Consider the following 27,171-nt stretch of genomic DNA (forward strand, 5'->3'; position numbering starts at 1 on the left):
GTTCAAATTTGTTAACTATGAAATTGGGGGGTCACCACAACATTGAGGAACTGTATTAAAGGGTCGCGGCATTAGGAAGGTTGAGAACCACTGCTCTAGGGGAACAGGGCTGTGTAGCCCGGTTAATGAGCTTTGTGTCCCTTGGGCCCAGGTACTTTGTTCCATAGCCACAGACACCAACCCTAACCCTCTTTAATTGTCTGAGTGGAGAAGAGACAGGTCCTGAGAAAATTCACCTCCACTTTCAGAAGCTTATTTTTACTCAGAGGACACAGAGAAGTGTGGCTGTTAAAGTTATGGCATCTTATATTGATGTTTCTGTCCTTACGTGGAGGAGTGAAGTCTTGCTGTTGAGAAGGCAGCAAGCACTGGAACAGAAAATGTTGGTCCTTAGTGGGAGGAGAGAGGAGAGCCAGGCCAGCAGTGGTGGCATGAGGTTTATTGTGCCCCCATGAGGGGACTTGGAAATGGAATTCACAGAATGGAAGTGTGGTTTCTAGGACCCCACAAAGGGCTTCCATTTCCTCATCTCTACACAATCAGGACTCTTCCAGAGAATTCCTGGGAAGACAACCCCCTGCATTGCAATTTAGTGCTGCAGAGGAGAGGGGGTGCTTGGCCGAACCCTGGGTCAGAACCCCTCCCCCTGAGAGGGCCACCCACCCAGGGACATATAGGTAGGTCACTCCTGAGCCTGCAGACCCGTCCCCTCCCCACTACTCTGTGAGTCAGCAGGCTCTGGTGATAATGGTGGGGTCCTGGGACCAGAAATGCCCAGATTTGGCAGACCACACTGGAGGCCTTTCTCTTACTTCCAAGCTGTGTGACAGGCATTTGCCCTCCCAGAGTCTCACTTGGTACATCTGTGAAAGGTGCAAAGCAATGCCCAGGCCAGATGAAGACCTGTGTCCCCTAATGTTAGGCAAAGTACAGAACCATGCATTGCAGGGTAAGGAAGTCAGTGACATTCTGATTCTTCCCATGAAACAGTTGTGATGGGGTTTTGGTGGCATAATTTTTCCAGAAGACATTTCTCAGCACCATTTTGGTGCTCCCGATCTGTGGGTGCTATGAGCTCCTGCATGTCTGTCTATTGGGTGACCCAGCACCATCTATTTTTACCACAAGGAGGTGTCATGAGGGTCCAGTAAAAACTGTGAACATGCTAGATACGTAATGTGTTCAGTAAGTGTTGATTCAGTCTGAATTCAGATCTATTCCAGTGTCTGCGTTTTTCCTTCAAGGAGAGCTGGAGGCCAGGGAAGGTAGAAGGTGGTGAAAAAGCATGGAGCGGTTTCCCTGGGTGGGGTCTGAGGAGATCCTAACCCAAGGGTGGGCAGAAGAAGTGAAATATGGCTGTCCTAGTTTTAATTAGCATTAAGAGCAGTAGCCTTACAGTTTACAGGTTGGGGAAGCAGCAGGGAATGAAATTTCATTTGCTGTGTGCGCCCTCTGTAAGCGTTCTCCCTGGGTAGTCAGCACAGTGGCTGCGGGAGGTAGCACTGGCACGAAGCAGCCGAGCTACTGACTGACTTGCCCGAGGCTGAAGAATGGAGAGCAGGGCTCCAGACCCTGCTCCCCTGAAACAGTGGGGGCTGCGGGAAATGTGTGCTCTCCCAGCCCCATTGTGAAAACGGCTCCATGGAGTTGACTATGACTCAAGAAAGGGTGTGTTCTTTTTTCTTGTCTGAATTTTTGGCCATAAACAAAAGCACTTTCATCAAGAAGCATGGACTGCATCTCCGCTGAGGCTCTGTTCTGGCCCAAAGGCTATGGGAAGTGGGTATTTGGATTAGACTTAATAGCATGGAAACCCTAGTTAATTTAACCCCAAACCTCACGGATTTGCTTATTTAACAACCATGTGCCATGTGCTGATACAAGTGGGAGAGTCCCAGTGTCTGATGGGGAAGAGTGAGGGATGAAAGATTTCCTGGCAGGGAATTACAGGAAAGGGTCAGGTTTGCTGGATAGAGGTTGGGAGAGTGTTTGGAGGCTGAGAGAATGATCTGTGGAGGGGTCCATTGATGCGGGCAGAGAGGGATTTAGTTTGGAGACGGGCAAGTTACAGTCTAGGGAGGCTGGCGTGCAGTGTGGTAGAGAGGCCAAGTCCAGACTTTTCTCCTCTTACCTGACCAGCAGATGAGATAGTGGATCTGAGAGCTTTTTGAACCATGGCATTAATAATACTTGCTGACAGGTCAAGGATTAAGGTGCAGAGAAAAGTCTGGAAGGCCACTCAGACATGCATCATGGTGACGGGAGTAGTGATAACAAACAGGGCTCCTCCATATGCTATGCTGCCTGCTGTTCAGGCTACAGTGTCTGTCCAATGTGGACAGGTCAGGTTACCTGATTCGCCTGGGGAGCACGAAGGCCACGCTGTGACCCATTTCCCCCAAGTGTAGCCCCAGTCAAACTGGCCAAAGGGAAGCTGTGCCTGCTGTTGGTGGAGGCCACGCCCTATGGACTTCCCCACCTCCAGCAGCCAGCTATTGATATCAGGACTCTTAGGGAGTCATGTTAGTACACTAGGCACAGTGCAGGATGTGGAGAGCCATGGGCAACCCCATTTCTCAAGCCCTCAGCTCACTCGGAGTAAAGGTGGATGTCCTTCAGTAGCTGAGGACCTGGCACATCACCCTGAGCCGCCCGCTAAGCCTCTCTCCCTCAGCTCCTCACATTCTCCTGGCATCCACTCTACCCAGCCCCCGTGCTGAACTTAGCCTCTCTTTCCACAGCTTCACACAGGCTTGCTCCTCACCTCTGTCCCATCTGCCTGAATGTTCCCTGCTCAGAGAAACCCTCCCTCCTTAAAACAGCAGGCCACAGCACTCCTTTTCCTGCTCTTTGTTCCTCCACAGTGAGCCTCCCTATCTGATGTGCTGTGTATTTGACCTATTGCTGTGTTTACAGCCCCCTCCCCCGTGGAAGGTCCATTAAGGCAGCTGATGGTGTAGTCCAGAGGTGTAGGGACCATGGTCTGTCTGTGCTCCATCGCTCCAAGTGTGGGAAATACAGTTTGAATACAGAGTTGAATTCCCAATGGAATATTCAGTAGTTAGGTTCTAAAGTCAATTGGTCTATCTCATAAAGTCCTTGAGTGGCCTGTGAGCGCAGAGGCACTGACATTTCCCCTGAGGAGACAGCGTGTGCACTCCTTGGTTCCATTCCCCTTCTGAGCCCTGTCCTCTCTGAGATAAAATCGGGACTGGTCAGATCATCTCAGTGTTTTTTTCTCTCTTTGTTCCGGGTGCATGAAACCCATGTAATCTCACACGATGGATTAACACTGTGCAAAGAACTTGGTTGGGAGTGTACTAGTAAAATCCTGCTTAAGCATTTTTGAAAAACACTTTGGTGAATGTGTGAAAAAAAGAGACAAGGCAGAGATAGGTGTAGCTGAAGGGGCATTGGGCATGAGTCAGGGCATCTTTTGTAGCCACGGAGCAGCGGGGGGGGGGGGGGGGGGGGGGGGCTTGCCTTGCCCACTGTTATTTCAGCATGTACCTGGTCCTGCCTTTGGAGGGTGCTTAGTAAGTGTTTAGAAGACTAAATGAATGTCAGCGGAGACATTGGACTTTGTGATTCCTAATGACGTTTCCAGCCTGAAAGGTGGTCGGATGTATGACTCATAGAGCAATATACACGTGGCTAAAAATAAGGCAGTCCCAAATATAATGTGAGCTCCCATTTTTCCAAGGAGAAAATCCAAAATAGTTCTGTCCCAACAGGCAGGGGTAGACTCTTCAGGTCAGATGTCCCTTTTAGAGTGATATGAATTTAGTTCAGCTTCCATATATTATTTCTTGTAACATAATTTAAAATACTGATTAGATTTGTTCCCACTCTTCCCTCTCACCTTGTGGACTTCATGTCCTTATTACAGACACCAGCCCATGTGATTGGCAGTGCAGGCCGACTGAGCACCCCTGGCTACCTGAGCACATCCACTGGACTGTTCTACTTATCTTTGTTGTTGTTTTTTTCATCGGTCCTATCACACAACTTCTTACTGTGTTCCCTTTAAAACAGTGGTTCTCAACCTTCCTAATGCCACAACCCTTTAATACAGTTCCTCATGTTGTGGTGACCCCCAACCATAAAATTATTTTCGTTGCTACTTCATAACTGTAATTTTTTAAAAAATATATTTTATTGATTTTTTACAGAGAGGAAGGGAGAGGGATAGAGAGTTAGAAACGTCCATGAGAGAGAAACATCGATCAGCTGCCTCCTGCACACTCCCTACTGGGGATGTGCCTGCAACCAAGGTACATGCCCTTGACCGGAATCGAACCTGGGACCTTTGAGTCCTCAGGCCGACGCTCTATCCACTGAGCCAAACCGGTTTGGGCTCATTGCTACTTCATAACTGTAATTTTGCTACTGTTATGAATCGTAATGTAAATATCTGATATATAGGATGTATTTTCATTGTTGCAAATTGAACATAATTAAAGCATAGTGATTAATCACAAAAACAATATGTAATTATATATGTGTTTTCTGATGGTCTTCCTATGAAAGGGTCGTTCGACCCCCAAAGGGGTCGCGACCCACAGGTTGGCGAGCCACAGGTTGAGAACCGCTGCTTTAAAAGGATGTTTATGGCAACATCCAACCATTGCAATTATGAGATCTCATGCCAGGAATAATTACTTATCTGCTACATGTCTACTAGTTTTTGACCTTTTTTCTTTTGACTGATTCCATCCAGGTGACCTCTAGAAGCATGCCACACTGCCACTAAAGTTACTACAACTAATACTCTTCACCCAGCAGTACTTTGTTTAAAAGAATTGAGATTAGCCCTAACTGGTTTGGCTCAGTGGATAGAGCATCAGCCCGCACACTGAAGGGTCCTGGGTTCGATTCCAGTCAAGGGCACATACCTTGGTTGCAGGCTCGATCCCTGATCCCCAGCACTGGTTGGGATGTGTGCGGGAGGCAACCAATCAATGTGTCTCTCTCACATTGATGTTTCTCTCACTCTCTCTCTCCCCCCCTTCCTTCCACTCTCTCTAAAAAAAATTTTTTTTTAAATCAATAGAAAAATATCCTCAGGTGAGAACAAAAATAATAATAATGAAGAATGTGAATATTTAAAAAAAAAAAGAATTGAGATTGCCCTGTAAAATTAGGAATTGAAATGATGCAGAGACAGGACCCTCACTGAACTGAGAGGAATGAGGAGGCTATAGTATATATTTAGGTATATATAGGAGCTCTGAGCATGTGAAGGCGGAAAGACAAAGCTATTCTCTTGGAAATGTAGACGTTTGTTCTCCCCTGTGGCCTGGGGGACTTGGGCAAGGCCTGGCTGCAGGCTGAGCTCCTCCCCTGGGCCAGCCAGGCCAACAGGCATTTGTGTCTGAAATAAGACTCTTCCAACTGGGTGGCAGGGACTGTGTAGTAGCCACGTGGCTTGGCTGCACTAAAAGGCCTTGCACTTTTCCCTGGGTCAGGATGGTATGTCATGATCTCCGATAACTGATGAAAATAGAGTCAATCCAAAGACTGTTTGTTTTGTGTCAGCTTCCTGAAGGCAGAGGTAAGGATTTTTTCTTTTCGGGGCTCTGTTTTGATTGCCTAAGTAGTGTTGTTTAGACTCATTGCAATTCTAAAATTAGTCTGTCTTTTAGATACCAAGTTCTGCCTGTCCAACAGGTGCAGATGACTTGTTTATTCACTGGTGGGTGCAGCTGTATCTGTTTTTCCATCCTTTACTCCTCATCCTCTCCTATCTGTATGTACTTCCTCCTTCTGTGCCAACAGTAGAACACAGAACCAAGCTCCTGAGTTCAGTCCCGCCAGAGAGGCAGCCCTGAGGGCGGGAGGAGGTGGCTGAATGACAAGTTGAAGGCCTGAATTGTACTCCTAGCACTGGCTCCAGCTAGTGGCAAGCCCTGTAACCTCATTAGTCTCAGGTTTATTGTGTCTCTTCGGTTTTTCTTACCTGCTCTTGTCTGCCAGGTGACCTGTTGGCTCTCCACTAGGGTCTCTGAGGCTAGAACTACCTTCGATGGCCTTTATGGTCCAACAACAGGTCTAGACCCTCAGTTTTACTGGAACACTGGGAGGTGACCTGGTACAGAGAACCAACTCATGCTACCAAAGTCATACGGAAGCAATGGAAAGACCACACACCATCTTACGAGAGGAAAATGAGCCAACAGCCAGTGCTCCTGGGAGCATTTCTTTTCCTCTGGGAAAAATCAGATTATAGTCAGAGTCACCCTTCTGGACTGAGGAGGAATACACATAAACTTAGCACAATTATAGTGACCGTTTTGAGGAAGGAACGTCAAAGGAGCTGACCATACTAGAAACATTAGAAACTACACATAAATAAAAAGTTTCTGTATGTGTGTTTATATATAAAGAAATCATCTAAAATCCCACTCTCCAGAGAAAACTACTCTTAACATTTGGTGTGTAATATACAGTTAACCCTTGAACAATGCGGGGGATAGGGGTGTCAACCCCCCCACCCCCCACGTGCAGTCTATAGGTTTCAAAATTCCTTTGTTGAATATCTTCGTACAGGTTAATTCTCAAGGTCCCTTTTTCCTTTGTTGTGACCTTCCCAGAATTCATAAGAAGCACCTGGCAATTTAATCTTGCCAAGCCTCAGACTGCTGGCTTTTCTGCTTAGAGAATAAAACTGCCCTTTTTTCCTTTCCCCTTTCCCCCTCCTTTCTTGCATTCTCTTGTTAGGGAGGCTTTTAACCATTTGCGCTCTAGTGTCCTTGGTTTGGGGAAGATAATGGCTTGTTATTTACAAGTTGGCTGCAAATTGCCCATGTTGTTTGGCAATTGTTTTTAACTTTCCTGTCTTAGTTTCCCTATTCCTCTTGCCCTGGAGTTTTTCTAGCTTTCACTGTCCTGTAACTTATTCACTCAGTGCTGTATCAAAACCAGCTTTCAATAAGTAAAAACAGATCTATATTATTTTTTGCAGGGGTGAATACATTTATATTGTATGAGTAAACCAGATGGTTAACTTGTCCCTTTGGTTGAACATCAAAACAATGATACTTAAAAACAGTTTTTTAAAATATGTTTTTATTGATTTCAGAGTGAGAGAGAGATAGAAACTTCAATGATGAGAGAATCACTGGAGATCACAACCCAGGCATGTGACCTGACTGGGAATCGAACCCTGACCTCCTGACTCATGAGTCAGTGCTCAACCACTGAGCCACACATGTGAATCTTTGCTCACAGGTTCATTTATCTCTAGGACAAATGCCTGGAAATGGAAGTGAGTAAGAAAGAATGTACAGGTAGCAAAACTGTCCTCTAGACCAGTCGTACTAACCTGCACTGCTGAGGCCCAGGTGCTGTTGGAGCTCTCTCATGGGAGTCAGAGTGGTTTGCCAAGGCTTTGACAGGAATTTAGCGTGATGTGAATTGTATAATAGTATTGTCATCATCATCTTAGTTCCTAGAAATCTTACTGCTTTTTAGTTTAGAACCATTCTTTGAGACCTACATGCCTTTTGATTTTGCTTCTGATTAAGAGCAACCTATATAACCTCTCTTGGTTCTTTTAACTTTCTCATGCTCTACATGTGTCTCCACAAATATAAGTAATGCAAACAATGATTTGTATCTGTTGTATCTGTTGAACACTGTGACAGGCTCTGAGCTACGTGCTCTTCATACACGACCTCATTAATTCTGTGGGTCAAGGGCTGCTGCTGCCATTTCACAGGTGAGAAAACAGATTCTAGAAAGTTAGAGAGCCTGTTGGCTGGTGTGAGACTTAGTTCTAGTGGGGAGGATTCTGCCCTTCTAGCTTAGCCTGTGACATCAGGGCACAAGCCTTCCTGTGGACATTTGGGGCTTAGGCTGATACATCAGCTCTGAGTTGTAATACTGATCAGGGAGGAAAGTGCAGGGCTGGGTGGGAGGAGACAGATGGGAAAACAAGATCTGCTTTCTGGTCCTTTCTGTGTCCTGTTTTGAAATATTTAAAATTCCCAAGGCATCAGATACACCCGTGTTCAAGTGTAAAAATAAATGGTTCACAGGCACATGTGATGCTGTCTGAGAGGGATTGGCGCTCTCATCCTACTTCCATCAGAAGGGGTGATGGAAAATGGGCTGCATTCAGGATTTCCCAATTCTGCCAGTGCTAGAACTTGGCAGCCCAAGGGCTTGCTGAGCTAGCTGGCAACCTCTGAGGGTGGAGGTGGTGTGAGCTAGAGAAAGCCAAGTGATTGTGTTAGAGGCACTTCTCACTGACACCAGAGAGGTGATACCAGACAGCCCCCTGAGTCAGTGGGAGAGGGCTGTCCCCAACCTCCATCCTTGTCTTCTCGTATAAACTTTGCGCTATGAAAAGCCGATCTATTAAAGCATGCACCTTTATTGAAAAGGCAAAGCAAGCAACCTGTACATCTAGCGTATGAAGTGCAGATGGGCTCTCAGCTAATCTGAAGAGTGAGTTGGGTGAGGGTCCGAGGCCTTATATACCCTCCTGTCTATAGATTTCAAAAATCCTTTGTTGAATATTTTGGTACAGGTTAATTCTCAAGGTCTCTTTTTAGTTTGTTGTGGCCCTCCAGAATTCATGAGAAACACCTGGCAACTTTATCTTGCCAAGCTTCAAGACTGCTGGCTTTTCTGCTTAGGGAGTAAAACTGCCTTTTTTTCCTTTCCCCTTTCCCCCACCTTCCTCCATCTCTTGTTAGGGAGGCTTTTAACCATTTGCTCTCAAGTATCCTTGGCTGAGGAAGGTAAGGGTTTATTATGTACAAGCTGGTTACAAATTACCCACACTGTTGGGCCTTGTTTTAACTTCCTCCTGCCTTAGAATCCTGTACCAATTGGGAGTCTATAATGGGAGCTTTTCAGTTATGGACCACCTGTTTATATATACCACTCTGCTGTTTCCCTTCCCCTCCTTTGCCTCTGGTTCCATTAACTCCACCTCCTCCCGGCTTGCTTGGAGGGATGTTCCCTGACTCCTGCATTAGGTCTGATTTTCTGTACTTCCACAGTCCCCTAGACTTTTCTGTACACCATTGGTGACACTTTGTAATTAGGTTTTGGGGTTTTGGTGTGATTATAACACCTGTCTCCCCAACTTGATTGTAAGCTTCTGGAAGACAGGGACAACACCTCTCACTCTCCCTGCCTCTTCCTCAACCTGCACCCTGCCGCAACCAGGGTTCAGGATCTGAAGGAGGGGCTGACGCACAAATGAAAATGCTTACAAGAAATTTCGAATTTAGAAGGCATTGGGGGCCAGGAGGTGTCTCTTTCGTGAAGAGACACTGACCTCTGGCTGGTCTGCTTTTTATTTACTTGAATATACATTTGCTCTTTAGCAATGCATACAGGCATATCAAAGGTAAAGTTTGGTAAACAGTAAAAGGATTATCAGGTTAGGGAATTGCCTTGAGCCACCACTACCTCAACACTCGGTGGTGCTTAGCGTCAACCCGGCTAACACCCAAGTTCCATCGGCCTTCACGTTCCTTGGTGCACTGACAGTATTGGCAAGTGGTGGCTTCCCGCAGCACCCTGCACAAACTCAGTGCTACAAACTGATACCACGAACAAACTGTTGGTTATGCCCAGAGGAAGCACCACCCCCTTCCAAGGGCCTCTGTTAAACGGCCACCACACAAACTGTTCTTAAGCACAGACTGGGGGATTTGAAGGAACAGGAGGGTATGTGGCATTGCCCAGGGAGTCAGCAGTCATTCCTGGCAAATAAGTGCCCCATTTGTTTTTGTTGTTATTTTGGCTGGTGATTCAGGCTGTGAAAGAATTCACAACTAAAAGAAGGGAGGAAGTTTATTTTACTTACCCAATGAGGAATGAGCCAATGCATTGCAAATCATTACAAAGGCAAGAAATAAACATCAGCCTGCTCTTGTAAAGCCTTGCTGCTGTTGCTAGGTGACAAGGAAGAGAGGGGGATTTGGGGGCTGAAATTGAGTAGACATCAAAGTGGTTGTAGTTTGTTAGTTCTTTAGGAGACAGTCGGACAGGGGCAGATGTCCTAGGGAGGTGTCTTATCAGTATTTTTCCAGACCTGTAAAACATGCTTAGAGTAAAAGTTATGAAGAGTTCAAAAGAGGCATGTTTGAAGAGGAAGGGGGGAAGGGAACTTTTACTAATTATCCTTGAGTTGTTAAAAAAAGAAGAAAAAAAAAGAACAGGGAGGAGGGGGATGCAAGAATGTAGCCCTGAGAGTAACTTGTCTTGCAGTTTGAGCAGAGTGGCTGTTTGAATCAGAGGCGCTAACAGTCTTGGGGTTTAATTACCAGGTGCTTCTCATAAATTGTGAAAGGCCACAGCAAAGAAAAAGAAAGGCCTTTTTTCCATCTGAACACCATGTAAGGACATCTCACACTACATGGTCTTTCATGGCTTATCACATCCATGTCTCAGTTTCATGCAGCCTCCAAGTTGGGCAGGTGGAGTGTGGATGATGAAGTCATGTGTGGGCCAGGCCTCCTGGGAAGGGATGAGTCTGCATGTTTGGCAGAGACAGAGTATGCTCCTCTTAGCCCATCCTCTGGGTGGCCCTAGAGACCCAGGGGACCTAGCAAAGTGTTTGGTTTCCCTCTCGGGCCTCTGCTCCTCTCAGAGCAGTAGGTGCCTCCTTTGTTCAGCAGATGGGAGCTGCCTTTCAGTTTTCCCAGCAAAGCCCAAAGCCCTGTTCCTGGCTAGATGCCTAGAACCTGCCTCCTGGGGACAGAGAAGTCCCTCTGAGGCCAGCTGGCATCCTGGTGTTATGGGTGCAGGGAGGGTGAGCCCCTCGGGAGAGGCAGGAGCAGGCCAGTCCAGCCTGAGAAATGCAGCCCGGCAGCTCCTGCCACCAGCATCTCAGGTGGGTGCCCAGGATCTGTGGGCAGAGTACTTTTCCCAGGGCATCACTGACCATGGAGCTCCAAGGCAGTGAAAGGAGTGATGCTAGTGTTTTAGGCCCTGTAGGAGGATTGCTAGTGTTTCTTCCTTTCCAATACTTGTCTCAGGAGCCCCACAGAGCACGTGGCCTCCACTTGGCTGTGCTGCAGATGAACTCTGCTGGGCTAGCTGAGCAGGCTGGGTTTGATTACAAGTCCCCCAGGATCCTGTGGGGAGTGCACACCAGGATCCCCGTTTTGTGGGAACAGAAGCTGCCCTGGCAGAGGCTCCAGTGCCTGTTTTGTTTTCCTTCCTGTTGGAAGTCATTCACTATGAATGATGACGATAGCAGGTGCTGTTTATTCAGTGTTCTTGTGTGCTAGGCCCTGAGCTGCTCTGGGCATTTTGCATACACTGTTGTAAACCTTTCTCCAATCCTGAGAAGTAAACATGAGTGCCCCATTTACAAATTAGGAAACTGAGGCTTAGTGATGTCACACAGCTAGAAAGTGGTGGAGCTGGGTCTGAACTAATCTGCTTCCTTTAAAGCCTTGCACATTGCAGCAAGCATCCCTGGGGTGGGGCCTTGGTGCCACAGCAGCAGGCTCAGGGACGCACCAGGACAGTGAGTCCCTCTGCCTCACATTCTGTGAGGTTCCCCTAGCACAGCGCAGGCCCTTTAAAGGTGAGGAGCAGTTTCCTGGAGGCTTCCTGAGACCTTTCTATTTTTATAAACATTGAGATGTTATTCTGTTGCCCTTTATTACATTGATGTTACATTGGTGTGCAAAGTGGGGGAGTGAAATAACAGCTAGGCTGAGCTCCACCCAAGGCAGTGGCATCAAACCCTTCCAGTCATTGTTGTAATTGTGTTCACCACACACGCGCATGCACATACATGCCAGTTTCATTTAAGAAAAAGCAGTAAAAATCTTTAGCGTTATTAAATCTTGACCCTCGAGTACACAACTTTTTAATATTCTGTGTGATGAAGTGTGAGGTGCACAGAAAGCACACGTGAAGTATGCTGCCTGCCTCTAGGGAAAGCACAGGTGCAGTTTGAGTTTGAGCTGATGAACTAGCTGTTTTCTTGTGCTCCATATTTAAGAGAACAACTGACACACATACTATGGTTATTTAGACTTAAGGATTTAGCAGACATTTTCTTGAAAACGAACACAGTGAGCCTGCTACTTCAAGGAAAACAACTCACCTTTGTTTTGTAGATGTTGCCAAATGACAGATTTGTTATTCTATTTCAGTGATGGCGAACCTATGAACTCATTTTTTTGGTTGATTTTTCTTTGTTAAATGGCATTTAAATATATAAAATAAATATCAAAAATATACATCTTTGTTTTATTATGGTTGCAAATATCAAAAAATTTCTATATGTGACATGGCACCAGAGTTAAGTTAGGGTTTTTCAAAATGCTGACACTCCGAGCTCAAAAGGTTCGCCATCACTGGTCTATTTGTTGCCAATGATACAATTTGACCTTTCAAACAAGATTAGTTAGAATTTTGGAAAACTTGTATCTACCACTGTGAACTGAGAGCTTCCTTCTAGGCTCTGCTGAGGAGATTGGTGGGGGATGCTAACAATGTGAGTTTTTTGAAGGGGATATTACATAATGAAATGTGTCAACATTGCTAAATCGACATGATCAGGGCTCATACTTGTTCCAATGACCCATGCATGCTGTTACAAAATCATGCATGTGTAAAATATCCATTACAATGGAAGGTAGACCAATTAATTTTAATCATTGTTGAGAATTCAGGTTCCATATTACAACCTTTAAGAAACTTGTCAAAATTGAGTATGGTATCGAAGAATATCTACAATTATCTGAATGACTCTTCAAATGCCCCTCCCTTTTCTAACTACTTGTCTGAGAGGCTGGATCAAAATCCCATATCACAACAGATTGGCTAGAATAGCAGATAGAGCTCAGCTATCTTCTTTTAAGCCAGACATTTAAAGGTTTTACAAAAATGTAAAACAAGGCCAATCTTCTCATTAAATTTGTTTCAGAAAGTAGTTATTTATATTGTTATGGGTTCAATCAGCGAGATAGACCACCGACTCAAAATGTAAATTTTAAGAGCCTTTATTAAGCTGGCCAGCTGACTACAGCCGCGTCCCTCCTATAGGAGCATCGCCGCTTGCAGTGCAGACCGAGAGTATAGCAAAGCCTTTTATCTGCAACATTACAAAGTATTTCTCAAAAAAAGAAAAAACAAACTGCAAAGCAGTTCATTAACCGTTTCTGATACTGGCAGGGTAAAAATTCACATAAAGTTTACAAGTACAAACGGGAGGGAAGCAAGGTCACACCTGGCTAGGTTTAATCATAACACATTGCTTTTCTAGCGAGATAATTAGCAATTTTTCTCTCCCATGGTCCCTGCCCCTCAGTCCACTCAGTAATTTTTCTCTGCCAGGCCCCTGCCCCTAGCACAATATTGACATGTAATGAGTTTATTATTTTTAATGAATTAATAAGTACTTTTAAAAATTACTCATTTTTTATTTCTAACATGGTAAATACTGATAAATATAACCCACAAAACAAATTCTTTTTGGAATCATCAATAATTGAGTGTAACCGGGCTCCTGAGACCGAAAGTTTTCAAAAGCTCTGGTCGCCCGTCCTCAGTCCTCACTCAGTCCTCCAGGAGAACCCACTTATGTGTAGATGGGTCTCAGTTTCAAACTGCCCCTCCCCACCTTCTCAGGCTGGGCCTTCCTCAAGAAGGGGGTGTTGGTGTGCTTCCGTTACAGGTCCTGTCTGGGGTGAAAGAGATGGGGCGGGGGGACTGGCAGGATTGGAACCCCATGGCAGTGTGCAGGACAGTTTACACTATAGAACAGGGGTGGGCAAACTTTTTGACTCGAGGGCCACAATGGGTTCTTAAACTGGACCGGAGGGCTGGAACAAAAGCATGGATGGAGTGTTTGTGTGAACTAATATAAATTCAAAGTAAACATCATTACATAAAGGGTACGGTCTTTTTTTTTTTTTAGTTTTATTCATTTCAAATGGGCCGGATCCGGCCCGCGGGCCGTAGTTTGCCCACGGCTTCTATAGAATCAAGTCTGCAGCAGTGGCTGTAGCCAGTGAGGAGTATATCCTGCTGGCAAGGGCCCAGGTCTCCCAGCTCCCACCGGGCCTGCCTGGGCTCCCAGCCTTAGGCTGCCATTTGGCCTGGCTTTGGCCTTGGATCCATGACAACGTTCTCTGCAGTGAGTGATGAATAGTTGGGAGCAGAGCAGAATGCCAGAAGTGTTTCCCAGGGCCCAGAGGTCTTATACTTTGAACTCCTCTTGGGGAAATGGGGAGACCCAGAGGAGAGAGCAGCTGAAATTGGGCACCAGGAGGTGGAGACCCTGCCCCTTTTCCTTGTGTCACCAGGAATCAAAGCTGCCCCTCACTGACCTATCCTACAATTGTGTTCTTTTCAAAGTTTTGTTTTCAATTATGCAAAAAAAAAAAAAAACCATAATGAAAGAAAGCCTTGCCTTTCTGTCAAGCTTTAATTACAGAGGTGAAGATTTGCCATCTCTTTCATTTATATCGAGCATGCACAAAGAGAACTAGTGTGGGTTTTGGGTTTTTTTGTTCGTTTGTTTTTGAGTATAATTCATACCATACAGTTCACCCTTTCAAAGTTTGCACACAGATCAGTGGTTTTAATGTCATAGGTTTTTAATGTCACTGTCAATTCATCACTCAGTGGACATGTTTTCACCTTAAATGATTCTTCTCCCCTGCACAGCAAGTCTGCCAGGTACTGGGCAGGTGTCATCATCACTGCTCTCACGCAGCCAGCCAGAAGGCAGGGGTTCTAGTCCCAGGTCCCCAGGAAGACGGGCTCAGGGAGGGTCCATGATTCACACAATTCAAGGCCAGGGCTGTCTGACTCTAGAGCTCCATACTCTTTCCACGCTCTCCCTGTTTGCCCATTAACTGGTGGACTGACAAATCCTTGCTGCTCTGTGAATGGGAGGGAGGTATCTTGGGTTCTTGCCATCCTGGCCCCACATTGGAAGGCTGCATCCTTTCCTGGGAGCTGTCACATTCCGCAGTGGCTGCTGTGAGTATTGTGTTGGATATAGACAGGGCCTGGGGTTGGGGTTGAGGTGGTGGGTAATAAAGCAGTTTTACTTAGTTTCATGACCACGAACCCTAAAACCCACAGCAGGAGTGTCAGAACATCATTTGCATCCTCACCCCTGGGAAAATCCTCACTAGGTCCATCCCAGCTCAGCTGGAAGAAACTCGAGAGCTGCTCTGTGTATATGAGGCCTGATTAGTCTCTGTGACAGATGCTGATGGTGGAGCTGTATGAGGGCTCCAGAGAGGGAGGGGCTGACGCGGGGCTTCCAATATTGGGGTGCAAGCAGAAGTTTCCACTCTGGAACAGAACAGCACTGAGCAAGCCCTAGGCTCTGAAGTGGCTGCTGGGCTGAGGAAGGAAGGTGGGGAGGGTGTGGCTTTGCAGAAAGTGCCTGGCCTTGTGCCTGGCCAACTGCCCTGCCCCACCCCCATGCCCAGAGGCCTATGCCCTTGGGCAGGTGAGATGAGATTGCAGTAGGGAGTGGGCAGGTAGTGGGTCCACAGATAGACATGGAAGCAGGCTTCATCTCATTTTAGGGTGACTGGAATAATTCCCTCCTACATAAAAGCACAGTGGGTGCTAGGCTGTGTTTGGTTGTGGGTGCAGGGAACAGATTGGGCCTCAAGTGGTCCCCATACCATCCCCCAGTGGACCAAGGGGCACATGCAAGGCCACCCTCTCCTCCCTCCCTTATAAGGGTCCCAGAGACCACTCATGGCTCCCTCTCCTGGACACAAGATCCCCTTATCCCTTGAGGCTCGCCTAAGTCTGTCCCCAGCTTCCCTGGGACTTCACCCTGTGGCCCTCTTCATCCTAAATTATCTTGCTGATCCCCTCAAGAATGAAGGCCTGCCCTAACCGGTTTGGCTCAGTGGATAGAACGTCGGCCTCCGGACTGAAGGGTCCCAGGTTCGATTCTGGTCAAGGGCGTGTACCTTGGCTGCGGGCACATCCCCAGTGGGGGGTGTGCAGGAGGCAGCTGATCAATGTTTCTCACTCTCTATCTCTCTCCCTTCCTCTCTGTGAAAAATCAATAAAATATTAAAAAAAAAAAAAAAAGAATGAAGGCCTATGATGTGAATTATAGTGAACAGCATGGGGAAGTTGCAGGCTCACAGTGTATACTCTAGAGCAGCGGTTCTCAACCTGTGTGTCGCGACCCCTTCAGGGGTCGAACGACCCTTACACAGGGGTTGCCTGAGACCATCGGAAAACACATATATAATTACATATTGTTTTTGTGATTAATCACTATGCTTTAATTATGTTCAATTTGTAACAATGAAAATACATCCTGCATATCAGATATTTACATTACGATTCATAACAGTAGTAAAATTACAGTTATGAAGTAGCAACGAAAATAATTTTATGGTTGGGGGTCACCACAACATGAGGAACTGTATTAAAGGGTCACGGCATTAGGAAGGTTGAGAACCACTGCTCTAGAGTCTTGAGCCTTCTAACTCATCCCATGCTGCCTCCTCCCCTAGACTATTTCTTCCAGGCAGAACCTCAACCTGAAAATGCAGTCAAGGGTACATTGATCTTCTTTGTCAGTTAGATCCTAAAAGGCCCCAGAAACCCAGCCTCTGCCCTACACACATTTCTGAGTGGCTCTGCTTCCCAGGGCGAGTGGCTTCTAAAGTAGGAGCCATCGGGGTTGGGGCAGCAGCACGTCACTTTTTTCTAGTGCTAACAGATATTTTCCAGCATCCCCAGAACTGCCTGCAAACAGGTGAACGGGAATTGAAGGCTCAGAGGAGTCCCTTGAAAACATCTAAACTTTTGACTTACAAGGCTCTGTGACCCTGGGCTTGTAACTGAGTTGGGTTGACTTTCTCTAAACTGAAGATGCCAAAGAGCCACCTGCAGGCTGGTCTGAGGACTGAGTTCATGCTTGCGCCCAGGGAATGTTGACCTGATTCTGACGGTGGTGTGAGGATTGCCCTCTAGGTCCTTCCTCGGTGATGTCTCTTGGACTTGTGCAATCCCACAAAGCTTGAAAGAGAAGTGTGTTCCTGGAACACACTACCCTCTCAGCCTGTATCGGGTGTGATGGTTGCTACATGCCGGTGGGCCTTGGACAGGTGTGCCACTGCTGTTACACAAGGACTTCATTTAAAACTTGTCTCTCATTTAAAGCTTCGGCTCACTGAGAACACCTCTGCCCCGATGCTCATGGGTGAGTCAGGAAGATCTAGGTGCTCATGACACCTGAGGCAGGGTGGAGTCTGAGCCCGTGTCCCATCTCTGTGCCCTCACACCTGTGTGCCGCTTGGGGTCTGCACTGCATTGGCTGGTCAGCTGCTGAGCAGTCAGCTGGGTCTCCAGCTCTGTTCTGATGGAGTTTATTTTATTATTTAATCCTCACCAAGGATATTTTTTCCATTGATTTTTTTAGAGAGAGGAGAGGGGAGAGAGAGAAACATCGATGTGAGAGAGAACATCGATTGGGGCCAGGGATGGGAGCCTGTAACCGAGGTACATGCCCTTGACTGGGAATCAAACCCACTCTAACCACTGAGGAAACCAGCCAGGGCTATTGTATTATTATTTTGACTGAGTAATACCTTTGCATCCACAAAATCCAGAGGATGCAAAGGGGTATACTGTGTAAAGTCCTTTGGGCCTCCAGAAGAGTTCCGGTTCTGTTTAATGATAAACTTGTGAAGGTTTTCAGACAATTCCTTATTTCTACACAATTCATAGCTACGAGACTTAAATGGGAGGCTGAGAGACCTGTCTAGGGTTTCCGGTGCTGCAGGTTGACTTCATTGACCTCCCAGGACCAGGCCTTGCTCTCCTCTGCTGGGAGCTGCAAACCCGCAGATCGGAGCCTCTCATAGCCCATACTCGGGCACCTCTCCAACAGCGAAGTTGCAGGGGCTAAGATCTCAATGCCACGTTTGTATTTGTAGCATAAATTTGTGTAGTGTGCATTTTTTAAAAAAATATGTTTTTATTGATTTTAGAGAGGAAGGGAGAGGGATAGAGAGATAGAAGTATTGATGAGAGAGACATCGGTCAGCTGCCTCCTGCACCCCCACACTGGGGATTGAGCCTGCAGCCAAGGCATGTGCTCTGACAGAATCAACCAGAGACCTCTTGGTTTATGGGTTGACACTCAACCAGTGAGCCACATCGGCAGAACTAATTTTTGTAGTATGCATTTATTGAAAAACTGTTTGGCTTTCAGAAGTGACTTTTTAAAAATATTTCATTCCTGTAGTTTTTATTGCACCTTAGACAATGGAGGTTTGTGGAAATGCACATTTGGCTTTTTAATGGGAGGCAGGTGGTGGGAACTGGGGTTTGAATTCTGGAAATCTTCACGAGCCATTTTTCAGAAATCGCTCCTTCATATCAAAGGGCCCACCCCTGTCTCTGCCGCAGTTCAGGAAGGTAGCTAGAGGATGAGTGTGGATGTGAAGGGGAGGGGAGAAGACAGAGGAGCAGTAGGGCCCAGTTCCCCAAGGAAAGGGGCGGGAGAAGGGGTCCTGGTGCCTGTGGTCAGTGCCTGGAGTGGGAGCGTCCCTGTGCATGTTCCGAGTGTGTATGGCCTGTAGCAGCGCCTGCTGTAGGTACAGAGGACAGCTCAGGGTTGGGGGACACCTTCGCCCTGTGTGTACCATCATTACGATGGTAGAATTCTTGTGCTCTGGGAGACAACAGAATTCGATCTAGTGATTTTGATGAGAGAGCAGGCCATGTCTGCATCCTCAGAGGGGATACCTAGTGTGTGTGCGCATGTGCATGCATTTCCTGGTCATGGAGGGGTTTGTTGGATCCAGGCTACGTCCTCTCTGCTAGAACCAAAAGGTGCTCCGGTGACTCAGCTGGTGCAGTGCAGTACTTCCTGGCCTGCTCAGAGCATCCCAGGGCTTGGCTAGTCCTCCAGTGAGCTGGGGCTGCGTGGTGGACAGTGGTGGCACCCCAGAGGAATCCCAGATGGACAGAGAATGGGAGTTTGTGGCAGGTGCTGGCCCACATTCCAACAGACGTGGTGTATTACAGTTTCCCACAGATACCAGTCAAACCTCGTAAGGCTCCTTTTTCTCCCATTAGGACAGTGATGGCGAACCTTTTGAGCTCGGCGTGTCAGCATTTTGAAAAACCCTAACTTAACTCTGGTGCCGTGTCACATATAGAAATTTTTTGATATTTGCAACCATAGTAAAACAAAGATTTATATTTTTGATATTTATTTTATATATTTAAATGCCATTTAACAAAGAAAAATCAACCAAAAAAAATGAGTTCGTGTGTCACCTCTGACACGCGTGTCATAGGTTCGCCATCACTGCATTAGGAGGATGCCTGATGAGCTGGCAGTGGCTCTTGCCTGGAAGGGGGGACCTTTTGTGATGTTCTCTAGAGGCCTGCTGCTCCCTGTTCTTAAATCTTAATCCTATGCTGTTGGAATTTACCTGCATTCACCTGCTACTGGGTAGGAGAGTCACTCCGGGTCTTAGACTCATTCTGGCCCTAATATACTAGTAAATGTGCTATGTGACGCAGACAGGTCCTGTTTTCTCTGGGCCTCCATGTCTCCGGAGGATAATTACTAATATAACTAGCAACTCACAAGAGCAGGCTTATACTTTATAAATACTTGGGAAGATGTTCTGCCTCATGGTGGTCAAAGAAATAAAAGTAATCAAATGTCATCTTTTTAAAAAAAATCTTTATTATTGAGAGTATTACAGATGTTCCCTCTTTCTCCCCCCACATTGTTCCCCTCCACCCAGTTCCCACCCGGTCCCAGACCTCCACCACCCTATTGTCGGTGTCCATAGGTAATGCATATGTTATTTGGTTAATCTCTTCCCACCCACCCACTTCCCTCTGAGATTCATCCATCTGTTCCATGTTTCCATGCCTCTGGTTCTATTTTATTCATCAGTTTATTTTGTTCATTAGATTCCTTGTTTGTTTATTTTGGTTTTTAGGTTCAATTGTTGATATGTATATATTGCCATTTTATTATTCATATTTTTTATCTCTCCTCCCCTTCCTCTTCCCCTCCCCCTCTCCCTCCTCCTCCCCCCTCTCCCTCCTCCTCCTCCTCCTCCTTCTCCCACTGAAAGGTCGCAGGTTTGATTCCAGTCAAGGGCACATGCCCGGGTTGCAGCTCGATCTCCAGTCGGGGGTTTGCAGGAGGCAGCCAATCAATGATTCTCCATCATCATTGATGTTTCTATCTCTCTCCCTCTCCCTTCCTCTCTGAAATCAATAACTATATATTAAAGAGAGAGATAGAGAGAGAGAGAGAGCGCGAGGGAGGGAGAGAGAGAAAGAATGCCCTTGTACTAATCATGTAATACTGGTGATGAACTCCTTTAGCTTTTTCTTGTCAGTGAAGCTCTTTAATTGACCTTCAATTCTAAATGATAGCTTTGCTGGGTAGAATAATCTTGGTTATAGATCCTTGCTATTCATCACTTCGAATATTTCTTGCCACACCCTTCTGGTCTGCAAAGTTTCTCTTGAGATATCAGCTGACAGTCGTATGGGTACTCCCTTGTAGGTAACTAACTGCTTTTCTCTTGCTGCTTTTAAGATTCTCTCTTTATCTTTACCTTTAGCATTTTAATTATTATGTGTCTTTGGGCCTCTTCAGGTTCCTCTTGTTTGGGACTCTTTGCACTTCCTGGACTTTTATAAGTCTATTTCTTTCACTGGGTAGGGGAAGTTTTCTGTTATTATTTCTTCAGATATGTTTTTAATATCTTGCTCTCTCTCTCCTTCTGGCACCCCCATGATACAAATGTTGGTGCGCTTGAAGTTGTCCCAGAGGCTCCTTATACTATCTTCATATTTTTGGATTATTTTTTTTCTTTCTGCTCTTCTGATTGGGTTTTTTGCTTCCTCATATTCCAAATCACTGATTTGATTTTCAGCATCCTCTACTCTACTGTTGATTCCCTATAAATTATTCCTTATTTCAGTTAGTGTATGCCTAATTTCTTTCTGGTCCTTTTTCATGTCTTTGTTTTCACTAAGATCCTTGAAAAATCTCACGAAGTCCCTTGAAACTCTCATTAAGATCCTTGAGCATCCTTATAACTATTGTTTTGAACTCTATATCTAGTAGTTTGTTTGCCTCCATTTCATTTAGTTCTTTTTCTGGAGTTTCTTTTGTTTTTTCATTTGTGACGTTTCTGTGTCTCCGCATTTTGGCTGCTTCCCTGTTTGTTTCTATGTATTAGGTAGAGCTGCTATGTCTCCTGGAATTGGCAGAGTGGCCTTGTATAATAGGTGTCCTGTAGGGCCCAGTGGCTCAGCCTCCCCAGTCACCTGAGCTGGGCACTCTAGGTGTGCCCCTTTGTGGGCTGTGTGCGCAGTTTTGTTGTACTTGATTGTTGGCATCACTGGGAGGAATTGATCCCCAGGCTAGTTGGCTGTGAGGAAGGACCAGCTGTGACTACAGTGGGAGAGCTGCTGTGCAGGAGCTGACACTATGGAGCAGGACTTGTCTTAATGGGGCTTTGGTGCTCATTGAGTCTGCCTTTTCAGGGTGTCGCTTGTGATGTGTAGAGTTGTAATCTTGTATGGTGTGAAGCTGTCCACCGGGTGCACTGGCTCTGGGCCTCCCGGGAGGTGCAAAGTCAGCCACTGCCTGGGGCCACCGGGCAGGAGCTACAGAGCAATCTACAGATAGGCTGTTACTGCCGGGCCTGGGATCTCTTATTGAGAAACCCCAGGCAGGAGCTACACTGACACCAGCTGCTGCTTGTTAACCAGTTAACTGGAAACCATCCCCACACGCCACGATATTTTGAATTTAATTTCAAAATGTCCGCCGCTTGTGTCTTTTGATGCTTATGGCGTACAAATGGTTAAGAGATCTTAGTCTGAAGCCTGAGTCAGGCCATTCGTTTGGAAAAGCCTCTCCAAACAGCTTGGGTGGGGCTACAGATTTGGTGGGGCAGGGTCTCAGGGAATCCCCAGGACAGAGTGAACAGTGTAGGCCAGGCTGATGGAGACTCAGATGTGGTGCCTGCCAGTTAGCCCTGCAACAGAGGAGGTCTCAGCATAGGAACAATGACCCCTGCTAGCACCTCTGTCTGGAAGAAAGCCACCCCCCAGTTCTTGCCCCAATGCCAGACAATCCAGTTCCTCCCTGTATGTACCTGTGTCTCTCTCCACCCCCCCACCCCCCCACCCCAAGCCGCTGTCCCAGCGCTGGAGCTTAGAGTGAGGAGTTTGAGTAAGTCCATGCACTGGCCATTTAAGAGGAACTTTTTGGGTCTCCAGCAGCCTTCGTGTCACTCAGACACAATCCCACTGGTTTTTATAGCCGAAGTTACGGGGCGGGGCTTCTCTTTCCGAATCTGGAGCCCTGGCCTAAAGGGTTTGGTGTAGGGCTGGGACCCCTTGCTCCTCACGGGATATCTCTGCAGCTGAGATTAAAAAAAACAAACAAAAAAAACCCCCACACACATGGCCCTGGCCAGTTTTGTTCAGTAGTTAGATCATCAGTCCTCGGCCCAAGGGTCATGGGTTCGATTCCTGGACAAGGACATGTACCTCGGTTGCAGGTTCGATCCCCTGCCCAGTCGGGGCATATACGGGAGGCAGCCAATCAATGTCTCTTACATAGAAGTTTCTGTTTCTCTCTCTCTCTCTGTTTCTCCCTCCCTCCCTCCTACCCCCCTTTCCTCCCTCCCTTCCACTCTCTCTCTAAAGATCAATGGAAAAAAATATCTTCAGGTGAGGATTAAAAAAAGAAAAGAAAAAAAAAATCCACGTGGGTGTCAGACCAGCCTGTTCTATGCCTCCACCCCTCCTACCAGTCTCAATGTGCTTTCTCCTCCTCCCCCTCCCCCTCCTTTTTTTGGTTAATTCTCACCTGAGGATATTTTTCCATTGGTTTTTAGAGAGAGTAGAAGGGAGGGGGAGAGATAGAGAGAAAAAGAAACATCGATGTGGCCGAAACCGGTTTGGCTCAGTGGATAGAGTGTCGGCCTGCGGACTGAAGGGTCCTAGGTTCGATTCCAGTCAAGGGCATGTACCTGGGTTGCGGGCACACCCCCAGTGAGAGATGTGCAGGAGGCAGCTGATCCATGTTTCTCTGTCATCGATGTTTCTAACTCTCTATCTCTCTCCCTTCCTCTCTGTAAAAAATCAATAAAATATATTTAAAAAAAAAAAAAAGAAACATCGATCGATGTGCATCGATTGGTTGCCACACACACACACCCTGACCGGAGCCAGGGGTTGAGCCTGCAACCGAAGTACGTGCCCTTGACCAGAATCGAACCCAGGACCCTTCAGTCCGTGGGCCGGTGCTCTATCCACCGAGCCAAACAACCGGCTAGGGCTGTTTGCTTCTTTAATTCTCTAGTTGTAGGACTTCTATTCAATCACATTTCAGGCTGATGGTGGTTCTGTATTTTTGTTGTAATTTTGATGTCACCAAATGTCATCTTAACATTACAAATTGATAGCAGTATCCAAAGTTTGCACTGTCAGCATCATCCTTCACTAAAGGCGTAACATGTTGATACCCTTTGACCTAATCTCACTTCTGACAAGTGTAGCTCAAGGAAATAATCCAAGAAATGAAAAGAACATTGGCCAAAGGTATTCCCTGTTGTTTTCTTTTAATGAAAGTAATAAGTAGCATTCTAAATGTCTCAGGGGTCGGTCAAGTAAACAGTGAGGGGCCTATTTTAGGGAATATTAAAATTGATAGTCATGGGGTCTTGTAAGATGGAGGAAAAATATGACATTAAAATGTTTTAAAACTGTCATGATAGCCACTATATAAAAATATAGGTGCCTGTGCTTACAGACTAACAGAAACATGCAGAGAGACTGGCTGCATTAGGATGATAAAATTGGACAATTTTATTTTCTTTCAGTTTTTAAATGTTTTACTGACATATAACCACATACTATACAGTTTCTCCATTTAAAGTATGTACATAATTCAGTGGTTTTTGTATAGTCACAGAATTGTACAACCATCATAGTCCGTTTTAGAACATTTTCTTTCATCACCCCAAAAGGAAACCCCACACTTGCCATTCTCTCTGCCCATCCACCCTCCCAGCCTCTGGATTTGCCTGTTCTGTATGTTTTATATAAGGAACCATAAAATACGTGGTCCTTCTATTAAAAATATATTTTTTTGTTGATTTCTGAGAGGAAGGGAGGAGATAGAAATATCAATGATGAGAGAGAATCATTGATCGGCTGCCTCCTGCACGCCCCCTACTGGGGACCGAACCCACAGCCTGGGCTTGTATGTGCCCTGACTGGGAATCGAACTGTGACCTGGTTCATAGGTCGACATTCAGCCACACTGGCCAGGCCACTGAGCATGTTTTCAAGGTTCATCCATATTGTAGTGTGTGTCAGTACTTCATTCCATTTTTTTTATGGTGTCCTTTGAAGCAGTTTTTAATTTTAATGAAATTTAATTTATCTTTGTTTTTTTGTTGCTTGGATTTAGTCCCTCTGGCCCTGACACTGATTCATTAGGTTTAATATTTAAGCCTCGTGACTCCCGGACCCCTCTCCCCTGGCAGGATTGCTTGGGGCCTCCATCACTATATGGTTCTGAACTGAACCTGGTGGGCTCTAGGAGGCAGCCACATACATGAGGGGAGTTGCCTTCACTGGATCTTTGTTCAGAATCTAAACAGTTGCTCAATGAACCTTGTGAAGGAAATGAGGGAAAGTGTTTCACTTAACTGACACCATCTTCCTTCCCACCCTATTCCACCCAACAAAGAAGGACACAGCTGGCTCTGAGAGCCGATGCTGGGGCGCTGGTCTGGGCCTGGTGGGGAGAGATGCAGGGGACCAGCCATGGCCCCTGGGAGAGAACAGCTGTGAGAAGGGGAAGGGGGATCTGAGGAGTGGGTAGGTCTGAGGGAAGGTACTGTGCTGGGCAGCAGGGGGGTGGGAGAGACCAGATGAATGAGGGAGGGAGTGTGGCTTCGAGGAGGCCAGTTGCCCAGGTCCGGCCCAGCCCTGGTGCTAAGGGAGCTGCTTGTTCTCCCCATGAAACAGCTCCCCACAGTCCTGCGTGTCCACCCACTGGAAGGAGCCTCACCTGTCTACCAACTCTGAGTACCTAGGATTTGAGGTAAAGTTTCCCAGATCCCCTCCCACAAGGACACAGTGCCCTGGCACGGAGGTGGGCACAGCACTCCTTGAATGTTAGGGGAGAAGAGGACCAGTGCCCAAGCTGCACTGGGGAGCCCTAGATTATGTTCCCCATGTGGGTTGGGGGGCTCACCTCACCAGCTTCTGTCCTCCTCGCCTGGCTTCCCTCATCCTCGGGCTTTCACACAGGAAGTGCAAGTGACCACTGAGGTTAGTAGCTTCTTGAGATGTGGAGGATGGAGGCTCTGGGCTGGTCACCCCTGGCAATGTGGGGCATCTTCAGGATCTAGGGATCCTGGTGACTACTCTCCTCAAGAAAATCAGTCCCAGCCCATCAGCCCTGCTCTGCCCAGTGTGGAGATTTATATGCGATTAAAAGGTGGCCAGAGCCCCAAAAGCAGGGGACACCTGCAGTAGGAGCCACAGGAGGCCCCGTGTGCTTGGGCTCAGCAACGAGGGTGGCTCTCTGAGGACCGTCACACACCTTGTGCAGCAGCCCCTTGATGCGTCAGTACCTGACTGGCAATAGGGGGGCTGGGAGCATAGTTCACGTCTGAGTTTTCCCTCCAGGTTCAGGAGAAGCCTCGAAGATGTCTAATGACCCGCCCCCTCCTTATCCTGGAGGCCCCACAGCCCCCCTCCTGGAGGAGAAAAGTGGAGCCCTGCCAACCCCAGGTAGGGTTCAGTGCTCTTTCCCTTGCCCATTCCAGCTGCTGAAGTTGTGCCTGGAGCAGCCCCTCCCACTGACAGTGGGGCTGGGGCCCTCTGCATTTCTTTTCCCTCCTGTCCAGGCCAAACCTCCCCTGCTGTGATGCAGCCCTCGGCAGGCATGTCACTGCCTCCTGCAGACATTGGCCCCCCACCTTATGAGCCACCTGGTCACCCACTGCCCCAGCCTGGCTTCATCCCTCCACATGTGAATGCAGATGGAGCCTACATGCCTCCGGGTAAGTTGGGAAGAGATCCCAGCGGAGCGCAGGTGTCTGCCCAGCCCAGCAGGCTGGTGTTGTGTGAGGGTGTTTACTGCTGGTTGGAGCAGGGGGACTGATTGTGGGCATGGAGGGTAGAAATGGGAAGGTGTCACAGAGCCAGGCCCCGCTGTGAAGGCACTGTGGACGTGCCAGAGGAGCCCGGGGCTGCCAGGAGGGTTGACTCGTGGGAAGGCTCCTCAGGCAGTGGCAGGTGCTATGGAATCATGGGTGCTACAGGGGCCACTCCCTGCCAGACACTCGAGTCCATGGTGGAGGCCTGGTCTCCTGCTCACCCGGCACTCTTCAGAGGGACTACTCAAGCCAGAGAAGGACCCACGGTTCCTGAACAGGTGTCCCCAAGTCAAGTGGACCAGATGGCACTGCAGTGCAGGACCTAACACTGGTGGGGAAGGAGCCCTGTTTGCATAAGAGGGGCTGAGGAGCAGCGGGGCTTTCCTTCCTGTGGTTGAGGTCCTTGAGCACAGTGCCCAGTCCCATGTGTCAGAGGCAGGGAGCCAGTGCATTGAGCTGCAGGTAGAGTGGGCCTTGTTCTCAGCTGTCTTGTCTGGCTGGGTCAGGTATCTTCTGTTTTGGTCCCCATGGGGCAGGGACAAGGAAGGTCTAGGACTGGTCCCTCAACTGCGCCCTGGGTGCTGGGGACTTTATACTTAACTCTCACGTGAGCACAGTGGGGTGACAAGCCAGTGACTCGTCTGCTCTGTCTTCTGTGCCATTCCAGGTTTCTACCCTCCTCCTGGTCCCCATCCACCCATGGGCTATTACCCGCCAGGGCCCTACCCACCAGGGCCCTACCCTGGTCCTGGCGGACACACAGCCACAGTCCTGGTCCCTTCAGGGGCTGCCACTACGGTGACAGTGCTGCAGGGAGAGATCTTTGAGGGTGCACCTGTGCAGACAGTGTGTCCCCACTGCCAGCAGGCCATCACCACCAAGATCTCCTACGAGATTGGCCTGATGAACTTCGTGCTGGGCTTCTTTTGCTGCTTCATGGGGTAGGTGGTATGGGTGCTTGAAGGGTGGGGGCTGCACTTGTCCATTACCCAGCTGGAGTATGCCCAGT

The 27,171-nt window shown here is 47.4% G+C and overlaps 1 protein-coding gene across 5 annotated transcripts in view; it reads left to right on the top strand.

Annotated features, from left to right (window-relative positions):
* The window catches only part of CDIP1 (cell death inducing p53 target 1), a 31,431-nt gene that overhangs the window by 2,871 nt on the left and 1,389 nt on the right, over positions 1-27,171 (top strand). For 4 of the 5 annotated variants that reach the window (XM_006090408.3, XM_006090407.3, XM_023755248.1 and 1 more), the window contains exons 2-5: positions 25,024-25,099; positions 25,690-25,794; positions 25,911-26,066; positions 26,830-27,103. In XM_006090408.3, coding sequence (XP_006090470.1) covers positions 25,710-25,794; positions 25,911-26,066; positions 26,830-27,103 — 515 coding nt within the window. In that variant the 5' untranslated portion in view covers positions 25,024-25,099; positions 25,690-25,709. Of the gene's footprint in view, positions 1-5,146; positions 5,555-25,023; positions 25,100-25,689; positions 25,795-25,910; positions 26,067-26,829; positions 27,104-27,171 lie in introns of those variants that run through there. The other variant, XM_006090409.3, reaches the window with a different exon arrangement.

This window comes from Myotis lucifugus, unplaced genomic scaffold, assembly GCF_000147115.1.
Source record: "Myotis lucifugus unplaced genomic scaffold, Myoluc2.0 scaffold_72, whole genome shotgun sequence".
Classification (NCBI taxonomy): domain Eukaryota; kingdom Metazoa; phylum Chordata; class Mammalia; order Chiroptera; family Vespertilionidae; genus Myotis; species Myotis lucifugus.